Source organism: Phalaenopsis equestris, unplaced genomic scaffold (genome assembly GCF_001263595.1).
Source record: "Phalaenopsis equestris unplaced genomic scaffold, ASM126359v1 Scaffold000002, whole genome shotgun sequence".
Classification (NCBI taxonomy): domain Eukaryota; kingdom Viridiplantae; phylum Streptophyta; class Magnoliopsida; order Asparagales; family Orchidaceae; genus Phalaenopsis; species Phalaenopsis equestris.
Genome location: NW_018164444.1, coordinates 20304626 through 20320146, shown reverse-complemented (window position 1 = coordinate 20320146; position 15521 = coordinate 20304626). Strand labels below are relative to the sequence as shown.

The window sequence follows — 15521 nt, the reverse complement described above, 5'->3', positions numbered from 1 at the left end:
TATATATATATATATATATATATTAAAAGGTATTGTGAGATGCTATTATACTAGACTACAACCATTTATAATGCGTCAACAATTCGAGTGTACCTTCTTAACGCCAACTGTGTCATAAGGGATTTGAACATCTGACCTGAGAGGTCTTATACCGTAGATGTCAACCAAGTGGTCAGGGTACGTGACATTATATAAAAATAAATATATATGGAAGAAAAGAAGGGAAGCAAAGAACTCGAAAAAAAATAAACACCCCTACACAAAACAATTAAGAGACAATCGACAGTGTATACAATAAGAATTTATAATATATACAAAGTACACTTGAGCTTTAAGAATAAAAACCAAGAATTGTTTTTATTCAAAGAGCTAATAATACATATACTCAAATTAAAAAAAACTCATAAAAAAACAGGAAAAACAACAAGGTAAATCTAATTGTATTAACTAAATGTTTGAGCTAATTGGATGAAAAGTGTAACATCAAAGCTCAAATTACGAAAGAAGTGGGAATGTTAAATACAATTAAACAAGATAATTTTAATAATTGAACGATAGAGAGTGATTATAACTAGTAAAGATCTTTAAAAACAAGAGGCATATCCCTCTTAAAAATTTTCATCTCCTATCTTTATGTTTCACCAGCTAATGAATGTTTTGAATAAACACTTCTAGAGAAAAGAAAGACTTCTTCAAAATTTTGTTCTTCATTTCATACCATATATAGTAAGAATTAATTTAAACAACTAAAAGATAATACATTTTAGTGATCTTACAAATAAAATTGACAGAATAACTAATAATTAGATAAAAATTAGAACGAGCAAAAAAAAAAAATCAAGATTATCGTAACACAAGCAACAACACAAATTAACACAAATTATTTCAATTCATCGTAACACAAGCAACAACACAAATTAACAATAACGCATTTCTAAAATAAATTATCATCAGTTTTAAAATCACTACGTAAAATTCTACAATAATTAAAAGTATATTTGATAGCATTTCCTTTAAATCACACCCACTCGCTCCATTGCTTATAAGATAAATTTTCATGCAATTCAAAAAACAAGTGAACTCCTCAATTATATGAATAAGAATAATATAGTTAAGACAATATATAGGGATATTAAAATTATGAGATAAAACATGATTCCCAATAAAAATGATATCATAAATTTTAATGATTTTAAGGCAATGAAACCAAATAAAAATAACATTACCAAACATCTACTATGAGGAAAAACCAAAAAATCAATGATCATAAAACAAAAATAATTATTACTTAAAATTATAAATTCTCCAAATAATTTTGGCCTCGCGCATGCAATTAAAAGTCTAAAGAAGGAATATCAAGACCTACATTGTGCTCGGGTAAAATGATAGTTTCCAAATTAATAATATTCATTTTCCTTTCATTTTTTATTGGAAATTTCTTTCATATTAATGTTGATGGTTAAATTCATCCGTTCAACAGTTGTGTTGGTTCTTCCTCGTCCACGTCCCCGCCCTAGATCTCGGGTGCACGGGCTAAATGAACCTGCACCAGCTCGTTGTAAATTAACAGTAAAAGATCTAGAGAAACAAATATCTGATTTAGAGTAGTTAAGAGAAGGATGGTTGAAATAAATCAAATTTTGAGCAAAACAATCAATAGAAATAACATTAGCATCTTTCAAAAAACTATAATATCATCTATAAATATTAAATGAGAAACATTAGAAAGCCTCTTCATAGAATCAAAGCCATTGATGATACTATCATAAGAGGCCAAACAAATATATAAGGCATCAATAATAATTGAAAACAAACCATCTATATCAAAATTACATATTTCAATTAAAAAAAATATTTAGGATTGAGATAACTGCATTAATTTATGGTGTGGCATCCAAATTCAAAACCCCATCAGTTATAATCTTTATATTAGTTTCGAGTCGACCCATCGAACCGAAAATTAGCTCGAAAATAAACCACCAAGTCGAAATTGAACGGAATTTAATTCGTTATTCAAATTTGATAGAAATAATTATCATGCATCTGTTAAATAAATTATATTGTTTAGAGATTTTTCCATAACAACTACTTAAAATATTAAATATTTCAGTTAAACCGCCCAAACTTTAAATATAATTTTTTAACAACTTATTTCATTACAATTACTCTCGATTACTCGCTCATAAAAGTTTCGAGTGAAATTTTTTTATGGTTAAAATATTATATTTAAAGTTTGGAATGATTACAAATAGATGACCCAAAAGATTGCTATTTACCAATTAAGCACCATAATTAATCCATTTTTCAAATTCTCACTGAAATATCAAAGATCGTGATAAAACTCAAATCCATATTTTTTATTTTTATTAAATTCACAATGATTTGATTGTGACGCTGTAAATGCATCAATTTTAGGGCTGTAAACGAGCCAAGCCTGAGCTCGTGTTCGGCTCGTTCGAAACAACTTGTGTTCGAAATTGACTAATTAAAACTAAATTGAAAAAATATATATATATATAAATTATTAGATTCAAACCTGAACCAAATATATACAAAAGAAGACATTAATCACATTAACACACAAGATGCGAGCTACTGAACAAGCCAAACACGAGCTGTTCGCGAACAACGAGTTTTTTTGACGGGCCCCAATCAATTTTATAGTTCAAAAAAATCACCTAGTTGATTAATCTGTAAATAATAATGTTTTTTTTCTTCCATATTTAAACATCTTTTAAGATTTTGGGTGACTAAAGTGCTATATTTGATATTTAAATATTAAAATAAAATATTTAATATTTTGAATCATCGTTACTTAAATACACTTATCATTAATTATGATCATTTAATATTCGAATTGGGCTCCAAAAAAAAAAAAAAAATTCAGCTATGAACAAATTCAGGTGATACCACTAGATTTTGATTGGACGAAACATCAACCCCACAGCATTTGCCCGTTGCATCAGATCAAGCCGTCCATCACCATTACTTAGAAAAACGGACGATCGGATGCTTCCCGCATACTGTATCTCGTGAGTCGTGCACCGCAATGCTCTCTGATGCGCCGTACGTTCATCGCCAGAGCCGCAGCCCCACCTCACGAAACAAACCAAAAAGAAAAGTGCTCCAATAAAATAATAACTTTTTTTTTTAGAAAAAAAAAAAGAAACTCCGTTCGAAAATATGACCGTTCGGCCCAATCATCTGTAGCCGTCCCTGTAGCGGCCCGTGGAATCTCGGGCGGGTCGAACAGGGCAGAAATCCAAAGTAGCGGGCTACACAAACGGCCACACGATTTAGCACTTACAGTAATTCACCGGATGATTGGCAACCATCCGATCGTCAACGGACGGCTACGAATCAACAGAGAAAAGTGCCGCGACAAAGAACAAGGCTCCCAACTCCGCCTGGGACCTCAAAACAAATATAAAACCTCAACTTTCCCATCTCCATGTCGGCTTTATTGTTTGCCCTGCCCTCGCACAACTTCAAAAGAAATAGAGCGAAAGGAAAGGGGATAAGTAAAGGTCTGCTAAGAGTTCTGTACTTTCTCCTCCTGTTCTGTTTAGCTTCCGATTTCAGCTCTATTTTTCTTCCGATTGCTTCCGACGAAGTGAGATTTGAGTGGATTCCGGCGGCTAAGAGTTATCTTATTCTTCCCCCTCCCCCTCCTCGGCCGTTTAGCCACCGATTTCCGCTCTATTTTTCTTCCGATTGCTTCCGATTGCTTCCGATGAAGTGAGGCTTGAACGGATTCAGGCGGTTTCAGCAAGCGTATTCTGCAGCTTCATTCCATTCCACCAGGTCTTCAGCTTGGAAGACGGAGAGGGAAAGGCGCGTGCGTCTCTTTGAGGAGAGGAAGGAATCCATGGGGGCTTCTTTTCTGCTGCTTCTGCTAGCTTTCTCAGTAGCTTTCGCCGACGAAGGTACGGTGATACCTCTATATTTCTTCAGCTTGGAGAGACTCAACTCTAATCACCACTAATCTTTGATTTAGCTGACGATAAAACCGGTTTTAGTGTTAGTTTTCCGGTTTAATTTGCGGCTGATTAGGCGATAATGAGAAGCTAGTGGAGATTAGCTGTCCTGCGGTTTTCATTTTTTTTATTCACATAGGACAGTTGACCCAAATGCACCCGAGAGTAGATGGGCCCCACTTTTGTTCGTCTTCCCTCCTCGCCGCTGATTTGAATGTGGATTTTAAATTTTCGTCAAGGATTAAGCAGCTTTGCGTCATTGAATGTGCCATTGGCATAGATACCACCCAATTCTTATCTATTTACATATCTAATAGCTAAGTTTTGATTTTTACTTAATGCCATCCAAGGTTTACAGATAGCCACAAAATTGTCGATGATTGGCAGCTTATAGGTGCGGTGCGTTTTTTGAAAACGCCTCAGTACCGTTTGAATCACGTGTTTTGCACGGTTCCATTTTTACACTAACGTAGTCGAACCCTGCTTTCAACCCATGGGTCTCGTTTCAGGATAAACTTCTCCTGAAACACACAAGCTGCCCAAAGACAACTTTAATTTAATAATAATAAGAAGAAGAAAAGTTAAGAACACATTTTTAGTTTATGGGGGCAAATATGTCAAAATTGATGGTTAGGTGTGGTATGTAAGTACATATGAATTGAGTTGTATGCATGTAAATCTTCAAGGGGAATTTACATTCATACCACCAAATTTCTATATATTTACATTTCTAACGTAAAAAAAATTATTTTTTATATTTATACCGTCTAAATCTTACATCCCACTTGAAAAATATGGCCCTTCAGCTGAAACACATCTTTTGAATGCATGTATGCAAAAATTGGAAGTTTGAGAGTTAAACATGTAAATTTTGCTTTTTATATTTATACCACCTACTATTTGATTGTCAGTATTTTTGTCTTTTTGTTAGAATAAATTCCGAACGTTGTCGACGAGTGCTTGCAGAGGATTATGGGAAGGGGAAATAATAATCCAAGTAGATCCATTGTAGGGGGAGCAGCTGTCTATATTCTCGGATATAAATATATTCAAGTAAAAAAAAAATATCTGCTTTGGTTTGGGCTTATTTATTTGTATAAATTAAAGGATTTAAAGTTTGACTCACTAAATAGAATATGGAGTTTTTGTGTAGTAGTTTTTGAGAAATTTTGAATTCTGATTTATTCGTGAATCACATTGAAAGAGTTAGAGCTTAAAAAAGAAAAGAGAGAGGGATAGAGAGAGAGACAGACAATAATTAAGGGACTGTTTGGTTGGAAGGATTTGTGACCGAGGGAATTATGTATTTGATATGAAGAAGTACAATTACAATTTAAAGTTTGAATGAATTTAAAGTCCACTCTTCAGTTCATTTTGGCTCGGAATCTGAACTCAAATTGTCACTCATTGCCACGACCCATTGTCGGTCGTTGCCCTCCCTCTGCCACCGCCTCTTGTCTTCATATATATATATATATAAGTCTAAATAAGGAAGTCCTATGGAATCGGTTGGCTCGGCTAGCATGAGTCGATGCAGTCGGTTGGCTGGACTTGGTCTGCTTCAGTCTGACAGAATTGATGCAGCTGGGCGATTGGACCCGATTGTCTTCGGGTTGATAGAACTGACTTGGTCGGTTAGGTTTTGTCGATCGGTTGATCTAGCCTGGTTGGTCGATGCTTCATTCCAAGATGAGGAATTTCTGTCGATAAAATGAGACTGGACTATGAGAGAGAGTGCAAATTATCTTATTGTCTTATGAGGAGCAACAAGTGACATCGGTGGGATGACTAGTAATTGTGAGGATTTGGATTCTTTCCTCAAATCAGAGCTATCGAATGGTAGGTCGATGCTTCTAATAAGCTTTTTGTAGTGGTTGGCTTGATCATCTATCATGTTTCTAATCGGTTGGCTCAGAGCGGTAACTTTCATGACTTGTTCGAATTTGGTTTTGCTTGTTTTGACTCAGACGTGTGCATCCGATCGAATAAGTGGGCCTCCCTCTCTTTTATCCAGCTTAAACCGTTGGATTTCATCTGATTGGCACATTCTTTATGTACAAGAAAATATTTAAAAATAAGCCTTAACCATCCTAACAAATTAGTCATTATTTTAATTGTACAGAATTTTGACGTTAGAATGGGAATTTAGCTGCATACAGTGCCAGACTTTCTCAAAAGTGAAAAATAATTCCATACTTCATGTCCGATCTTCACCGTTGATCCTCTATTTCGGTAGGGTCCATTTTTAATATATTTTTTTTAAATTTTGATTGAGATGATCGACGGTGAAAAAAATGATCGACGATCGAGATCACACAGGAATAATTTCTCCTCAAATGTACTCGGGAAGTTTGCAAGAAATATGAGGGTGGGCCATCTGTAAATCTTCCATAATTAATTACTTCAATAAAAATTTTCACTATCGTTTCAATAAACGAAAAGGGTACTTCCGTCACTTCCTTCTCTCACGCCACGCAACTGCGTAGCGTCCCAGCTGGCCGAATATGATATCCCGCGGGACCACCTGGGCTCACGATAAGGGGCCGTCGCTCATGGCCATCCTAGTCCCATGCGACCAATTTTAGAATAATTCATGTTAAATATTCGCTCCTGACGCTTAAAATTTGTCTTTTAGCAAAACATAAAAATAAAAAATAAAAAATAAAAAATAAAAATTAAAAAATCTTTATTTTATGTTACATTTTCGCTCACTTTTTATAATTACTTTATAATAATGACCTTAAAATTACAATATTAATTTCAATATTTACATCCGTGTCCTCAGGTGCCTTCATCGGCGTGAATATCGGCACCTCCCTCTCCTCCATGCCATCCCCTACCCAGGTGGTGGCGCTGCTCAAATCCCAACAAATCCACCATATCCGCCTCTACGATGCAGATCCCGCCATGCTCGCCGCTCTCTCCAACTCCAACATTCGCGTCACCATCTCCGTCCCCAACGACCAGATCCTCGCCGTCGGCCAATCAAACTCCACCGCCGCCAACTGGATCACCCGCAACGTCATCGCGCACCTCCCCTCCGTCAACATCACCTCAGTCGCCGTTGGCTCTGAGATCCTCACCTCCCTCCCTCACGCAGCCCCAGTTCTCTTCTCCGCTCTCCGCTTCATGCACTCCGCACTCGTCGCCGCCAATCTCGATCGTCAGATAAAGGTCTCCACTCCCCATTCCTCCTCTATTATACTCGATTCGTTCCCCCCTTCGCAGGCCTTCTTCAATCGCACATGGGAACCTATTCTCAGTCCCATTCTGAAATTCCTCCAATCCACCGATTCCTATTTCATGCTCAATGTCTATCCTTACTACGACTACTTGCAATCCAATGGTGTAGTTCCGCTAGATTATGCCTTGTTTCGCCCGCTGCCTCCCAACAAAGAGGCCGTAGATGCCAACACTCTGCTTCACTACACCAACGTCTTTGATGCTGTGGTCGATGCTGCTTATTTCGCCATGGCTTATCTCAACGTGACGAATCTTCCAGTTGTGGTCATGGAATCAGGTTGGCCTCACAAGGGTGATGCGAATGAGGCCGATGCTACAATCGACAACGCCAACACCTACAACAGCAACCTCATCCGCCATGTCCTGAACAATACAGGTACGCCGAAGCATCCCGGTATTCCAGTGAGCACTTTCATCTACGAGCTGTATGATGAGGATGAAAGGCCGGGGGCCATGTCGGAGAAGTTTTGGGGGTTGTTTAATGGTGATGGAGTGCCGGCGTATACGTTGCACCTGACTGGATCTGGGCTTGTGCTGGCTAATGATACCACGAATGAGACCTACTGTATCGCCAAGGATGGGGCTGATGAGAAGATGTTGCAGGCTGCACTTGATTGGGCGTGTGGACAGGGGAAGGTGGACTGCTCGGTGTTGCAGCAGGGGCAACCATGTTCTGATCCGGATACAGTGAATGAGCACGCGAGCTATGCATTTAATGCTTATTATCATAAGATGGGGATGACTGCTGGGAGCTGTTATTTCAATGGGGTTGCGGTTGTTACCACTACGGATCCAAGTAAGTCCTTTGATGCTTGGAATAATCATGATGTTTTTGTTTTTCATGATTGGTGATTGATAGGTATGTTGCTTTGTTTGAAGATTTGCTTTGTTTTTTCCTTGATACAATTTTTATTTTTATTTTTGAAAATTTTGTAAGATTTTTGAGCCATTTAGTGGGTTTATACCTTATTTATAACATTGGTAAATATGTTTGAGTGGTTATTTTAAGTTGGCTTGTGACATGCAAGAAATAGTTTGGTGTTAAATCGCTGATGAAAAAGTTGGGATTTGGCTAATTGTGATTGTAAAATAGGAAACTTTGTATGATCTTGATTAAAAAATTGATTGAAAGATAATTAAAATAATTTGTTTGCATCAGGAATATAATTTAAAATGGTATGTAGAGGCGGACCCTTTAGATCTAACCCAAATTAGACCTAAACAGACTCAAACCCATTAGGTCAACACCCCCCCCCCCCCCCCCCCCCCCCCACCCCTCAAATTTAGATTTTTACCTATATGGGGAGGGTGATTTTGGTCTTGTGCCTCTCCAAAAATATTAGTTTTGTCACTCATGAAGTATCATCGTTGTCCTAGCTTTCCCATATTGGTTCTAGGGGCAATTTAACTCGCAAGTTGTTTTTAGCTTTCATTCCATGTGAAAAGAAAAAAAAGTAACTTTGTATATATAAGGTGTTGCTTTTGTCACTAAAATTCCAATTACTCCAATTTTATCCTATTTTCAGAAGATTTATGCCAATCTGTCTCCAGCATTGGAGTTTGTTGAGTAGAAAAAGGTGCAATACTATTTTTGTTCTCTCACTAATAAATATAGATTTTCTTGAGAAATTTCTATGTAAATAAGTGGAAATATGTGTCAGATCTGCTGAGAGGTTATTTGATCATCATGGATTTAAATTAGATAAATTAGATACCAATAACTTAATCCGGAATCCAAATTTCTAAAAGTTAATGGTGTCTACACTTGCTCATTATATTTGGAAAATAATCCAAATGCCTCGATAGTAAATATTCCTTTTGTATCCATTTGCAGGTCACGATACTTGCAAGTTTCCAGGAAGGTATGCTATTTTTTCCCATCTTTTTAATTCCTATTTCTTTACATATCTAACACCTAGGCTTCAGTTTTTACATATATGCCACCTTACATATGCATGAAAAATGTTTTTTACTTTTAAATGTTAAAATAGTGGCATTTTTTATGTGATATGAAAGATTTAGGTGGTATAAATGTAAAAAGTAAACTTTAGGTGTTAGATATGTAAACTTTAGGTGTTAGGGTGTTAGATATGTAAATAAATAGGAATTGTGTGGTATGTGTGTAAATGTCCCTTCTGTTCAAATTTTTTTCTGTTTCTTTCTTTACATCTTAGAACATCATTTCTTTGCATATTACAGAATGCTCTACTTTCCTGTTAGCTAAAGCTGAGCATGCATAAAACCCTCTTACATGTGTTATGATTTTTCTCTTTTTCATCTCATCTTCTCTAAATGTTGGTATTTATAGACTACACGATTTTCTCTAGTTAATTACTCTAAATAAATAACTACTATTTAACTTAGAAACATCCTCTTAATATCCTATTTAGATTTAGAACACGGTCTAACAACAACAACAACAACAACAACAAAGCCTTAAACAATCTAACATTGAAACCAAATTTTACAATTATCTAGCCTTAGCGAAAGGGATTCGGGCATTTTATGGATGATTTTTTTTTAAATGATTATTATTATTTTGTTTGCATTTTATAGATGGGTTCACGTAAATGTCATTTTATTGCTCATAGCATGAACAATATAATGACATATAGGTACTTCCATCCATCAACATATGTGCTTATAAATACTACTACTAAAATTTGACAACTTATCTTAATAAATTTAAAAACATTATCTGATGACCACTGAACTTTAAAATTTGATGATTTAGAACAGAAGTTTTATGTTGGAGAAATTGACACATTAACCATATCTATGAATAAAATTCCATCATGTATTGATGAATTTTGAGGGCATGATTATTTGAATTAAGAATGAACTCCTTCCTGTATAAAAGATTATGTGACATTGAGTTTCTTAAAGATTAGATAATGATATAAGTTTAAAAACGTTGTTTAATGAACAAATTAGGATCATATTTTTCTCACATATTTTGTTTGTGTAGCAATGGAAAAAATGGGACCTTTGGGAATGGCACATCTTTGGCTCCTTCCACAAACTCTTCAGCTGACAGCAGCAGTAATGCTCACCTGGATTATGGCAGGGAAGCCATCTTTCAATTTATTGGAGTTCTCCTATCAAACCTTCTCCTCTTGTAGAACTCATCTCATCCCTGCTTAATTTTGCCGGAGAATTGCCGCTTGCTCAAATTTTGTAAGTTCAGGAATTACGGGGGGTGTTTTTGCCTATTTTCGTGGAAGCACTGGGCTTTCTCTGCACCTATTCCCCCCTTTTTTTTTCTTAATTTGTTTTGTTTTATTTTCAGTAGGTGCAGATATTGTACAATGCCGAGCCGAGTGCTTGTAAACTTTTAGGACTGGACTTCGCTGCTATTATATTTTTATTTGTATTCGTGCCATTTTAGCACAAGATTCATCTTTTGCTCGGGCTTCTTTGTTCGGATATATATACAGAGAGAGAGAGAGGGAGAGAGAGAGAGAGAGATATATATACAGAGAGAGAGACAGAGAGAGAGAGAGAGAGATTCCAGCTATTGAATTTATTCAGAAATCAGTATATCATATGATTAAGATTTTAGCTTCATTCTAAAAACTTCAAGCATATTTCACTAAAAAACTTAAAACCACTTGGTTTTGAGAAAATATTGCATCAAGATTCCGCACTTAGAGTTACATGTGGAGTCCAATAAAATCACGCCAAAAATAAAATTTGCCCCGTAACACAAAAGAATATTCCTCACGTGTTATTTAGTGTTATTGTTTTATTCAAGTGTTATTTGTTATTCATGTGTTATTCATGTGTTATTGTGTGTTATTCAAGTATTATTCATGTGTTATTATATGTTATTCAAGTGTTATTGATATTTTATTGTGTTCTTATAACACCGAAAATATTCCCATAATACAGTAACACTTGAATAACATATAATAATATCTTAATAACACAGAATAATACATGTGAAATATTTTTCTGTGTTATCGGGTGATTTTATTTTCTGTATCTCTACATTACGTGATTTCAATGGACTCTGCATGAAATTCTACGTGCGGAGTTCTGATGTAATAATTTTTTCTTTTTTTTTTCAAAGATTTTTCACTGATGTAATAGTTTTTTCTTTTTTTTTTCAAAGATTTTTCACATAAAAAACTGATAATTTATTTACTAATTATTTTTTTTTATATTGAGTTACTATTATGTAACGGTGTTGGATTGTAGTTAAAGTGATAATTCATTATTCTACTGCCATGAATGACACATTTTTTTAGCATACATCAGTCTTATTCAAATATGACTCATTATTTGTCAGACGCACACCAATTTTCTTATTATGTATGATTTTATCTCTATTTGATTATTTCTAATCGAATAAAATATGTAATATCAAAATAGAAAATTTTAAAAAGAAACGGTCAATTTAATGTTAGTTTTCTGGAATGATTTATAACAACACATATAAACTTATTATTTTGTAATTTTAAACTCTACAACTTATGGATTTTAGAAAAAAAAATATTTTTTTTTCGCTCATTTTGCTTTAAGTCGAAATAATTTAAACCTCATTTTAATTGGGGAGGGATCTTCGTAATTGAAAAGTGAGAAAAAAAAGAGAGGATCTACATAAATATATCACAATTCTTATTTTTACATATTAAACATCTAAATTTTAATATTTAAAGTACAATTTGTTTAAATTCCATAACAATTTCTAATTCTCTAATGAGAGACTTAGGGTCCGTTTGGGATAGTTTATAAGTGCGGGCGACGTTTTCAAAACGCTGTCGTACCGTTTGGTTCGTGCGTTTCGCCAGCTTATCCGAAACTATGTTTGGGTTTTTATACTAAACGCAGACCGCGGGTCGACCCTGCGGCCGGCCTGTGGGCCGCGTTTCAGGATAAACAGCTTATCCTAAAACGTACAAGCCGCCCCAAACAGACCCTTAAAAATTGGAAAAAAAGACTCACACAATTGACCTAAGAAATTTGTGCTCCAACAATAATAATGAAAGAAAAAATTGCATTTTTAACCTATAAAATTGAGATGATATAAATCACATAATCTTTATTACTCATATAGCTCAATGAAACAAAATCTAATATCATCATTATAGCACCTAAGAATATCAAACATAACTTCATATTGTAACTGAAATTAAAAAATAGTAATAATAACACAGTGGACACATCAATAATTAAATTTAAGAATGATTTACATATATGCCACTCAATACCTACACATTTACATAAACACCCAAACTTCAATTTTTTACAGGTAACCTATGCATGGAAAGACATAATTCACTTTCTAAAAGTCAAAATAACATTAGTTTTTATATATGATATGGAATATCTCATTGGTATACATGCAAAAAGCAAACTTCAAGCGTTAGAAATGTAAATACATAGGAACTAAATGGTATGTATGTAAATGCCCCTAAATTTCATCATTAAATTAGATTCTATGCGATCCCACAAACCAATTTACATTTATGCACACACATCCAAGTTAAGAAGAAAGCTGTTGTAAACAAAGAAAACAAAATCTTTCTTATACTGCCTATAATTCAGAAGAGACGGCCTTCTGCCGGCGGCAAACACGACGACGGCGGATCGAAGTTGAAAGTCGCCTCACCAATCTATCCAAAGCCTCTTTCATCCATTGATGTGTGCATCCTTTTCTCGCTTCTGCCACAGATACCTGATAACAGCGACCAGAGATTCAATCAACACTACTAAAGCAAGGTGGCAGCGTATTTGCAAAAAATAAATTTTAGCTTCTGTTAGGTATATAAATACGTAGGAATTAAATGGTATGTATATAAATCTTCCATAAAGTAAATGTTTAAGGATCTGAACTGACCCATCTGCGCTTCCTAGCACCCATCTCAGGCCACTTGATAAGCTCCTCTGTAACGTTCAGTGGGAACATTACTCCCTCATTTATAGTCTGCAATCTGGTGCTGTATTTCCACATGCCAAGTCTTCTCTGGGATTGAAAGGTCGGATTTTGAGAATATTGATGAAGAAAATCAAAGATTAGGAGATGAAATATTATGAGAAAATGATGATTTGATGCAAAAACCTCCACATTGCCTTGCACCCCGGCTTCCTCTAATGCTTCGCGAGAAGCTGCTTGTTTTATGGTTTCATCGCTTTCCCAACCACCCTGCCCAATTAGGAAATCAAATATTGTCGGCTAGGAATTCGCAGCCATTGATTTAAACATTATAGCAGCAGCACTCAATTCTTATGTATTTACATATTTATCTAACACCTAAAATTTAATTTTTTAGATTTACACCCCTCAAATCTTTCTTACCACATTAAAAATACAACTGTTAACTTTCTGGCAGTTACATAAATAGAAATTGAAGTTTAAATGTGAGATATATAAAAAACAAAAGAATTGAGTAAAATGCATGTAAATCTTCCATTTTTCTTTTTAAATTTGGTTTCATTGAAATTTCAAGAAATCCAAACACAATGAAAATTTCAGAAATAAACAGTGTCTTGCTCCCATCACAAGAGAAAAATATGATGTAAAGTGTGTATATGAACAAGCTGTACCTTAGGAAACATCATTCCATCTCCCTTCTGCGAACTGATGACAAGAACCTCCATTGAATCAAGCAAACCACTACTCGAACAGTTCGCATCAAACTTATAAGGAATGCATCTGCAAATCAAATAAACATAAATAAATCAAAATTCAACCATTCCTTGCTTCCAAAACCCCCACTGTAACACTAATTGTGAAAATCATACACAAAAAATCGATTGAAATCTCATTAAAAAATCAAAGATTCGCCGAAAAAGAAAAACAGAGAAGATATTGCCATAGACTAACCCTGCGACGAGGCGGCCTCCGCTTCTGTTGTAGCGCTGTAGCTGCCTTCCCTGCCGCGCAACGATTCCCATATCCTCCTCCATGGCTCAACGTATCTCTTCTTCGTCTTCAGAGAAGAAAAAGGAGATACCTTATCGTCCCTCTCCAACTCCTCACAGGGATTCGGTTGCAGAACGGCCCTGAACGGAGGTTTGAACAGAGGGGAGGGGATTTTATAGGGAGGAAGAAGAAGGGTGGATAGTTCGGGCAGACCGGGTCGGTCAGGTCTTCTTCTCGGTGGGGAGTTCGTTCGCTTGTGGTGCTCCACGACCTGAGACGCGTTCAACAGGCTTACTCCCACGACGTGGTGGCGGTGGTGGCGGGTATGCTTACCGCATGCGGCGGGAAATCCGCAGTTCCTTAAATGGTTTGAATTTTGAAAGTGAAAAACTTTTGCCCAATTTGATGCGCATAATTCTTTTTAACAAGTGTTTGCATCATAGAAGTATGATTAATTAATGGTTTAAAAGTCTAAAAATTGTTACTTTGGACTCTTTTGAGGGGACCATTTTAGTCCTATAATTGAGATAATCCCATGGGAAAGCAAAACAAATTTGACATTTTTATTGATTATGTGATTAAAATTCTATCATTTAAAGAGTTGGAGGACTAATTTTACACTATTTGATAGTCAATATATATTGAATTTTAGTTTTAGTTTAGTTTCATAATTGTCATAGGGGTGTAAACGAGCCGAACATGAGTGATCCTCAATTGTTCGTGTTCTGCTTATTTGAAATTTTATGTGCTCCAAATGAGCTCATGTTCGAATTTATGTTCGGTTTTAAGTTCTAATTTGTTCGTATTAGCTCAAATATGAGCTACGCAAAATTTCAGGACTTTTCATTTAAGACTTTGATTCCAAACTAGTTTTTCTATTTTAGTTTATTTTGAAAATAAGAAGGAATGAATTCTTTCCATTTCCTAATAAGTTGCAAAATAAAATTTCTATTTTAATATACTTCTAAAACAAAATGAAAGGAGTTCTTCCTATTTTCTAATTTAGGGAAGGAGAAAACTACAATTTTTGTTTTATTTTTTTGTTTATATAGAATTTCTAGTGGAAACTACTTCTCACTTCTCATACGTGGGACTAAAAATAAGGAAAAATTATTCCATACGGATCGGGCACCGCACGCAGCTTGCGGTGTCCGATCCGGATCGTAGATCACCTGATCTACTGTCCCTGATCTACGGTCCCGATGTATTTCGATGGGTCTCACCTAAATTTTTTTTTTTAATAAAAAAAACAGAAATAATCCTGGCCGTAGATCACCGTGCTCTACCGCCAGCAGCGGACCCGCCAGGATCGGACACCGCATGCAGAGATGCATGCGGTGTCCGCACGCAATAATACATGCATACCGCCCAATTTCTATGTATTTACATTTATATCACATTAGGATAAATGGGCTTTTATGGAAATATCTTAT

General features: G+C 35.4%; 2 protein-coding genes across 3 annotated transcripts; one reads left to right on the top strand and one right to left on the bottom strand.

Annotated features, from left to right (window-relative positions):
• Positions 1-3442: 3442 nt before the first annotated feature.
• LOC110027924 (glucan endo-1,3-beta-glucosidase 3-like) lies at positions 3443-10684 on the top strand. Of its 2 annotated transcripts, XR_002294394.1 has the most exons (5): positions 3443-3926; positions 6763-8016; positions 9055-9082; positions 10189-10397; positions 10510-10684. XR_002294394.1 is itself a non-coding variant. In XM_020729579.1 (4 exons), exons 1-4 carry the CDS (start codon positions 3869-3871, stop codon positions 10340-10342), a joined length of 1494 nt encoding a protein of 497 aa, XP_020585238.1. In that variant the 5' UTR covers positions 3444-3868; the 3' UTR covers positions 10343-10684. The 2 variants fall into 2 exon arrangements, 1 of the variants encoding a protein (XP_020585238.1); XM_020729579.1 differs by having other exon boundaries at positions 3444-3926; positions 10189-10684.
• Positions 10685-12562: 1878 nt separating this feature from the next.
• LOC110027936 (nudix hydrolase 17, mitochondrial-like) lies at positions 12563-14339 on the bottom strand. Its single transcript, XM_020729593.1, has 5 exons — positions 14050-14339; positions 13770-13878; positions 13285-13368; positions 13063-13188; positions 12563-12900 (listed from the first exon to the last, which is right to left on the bottom strand). The coding sequence occupies exons 1-5, from the start codon at positions 14130-14132 to the stop codon at positions 12760-12762; spliced, it is 543 nt and encodes a 180-aa protein (XP_020585252.1). The 5' UTR covers positions 14133-14339; the 3' UTR covers positions 12563-12759.
• Positions 14340-15521: the final 1182 nt, after the last annotated feature.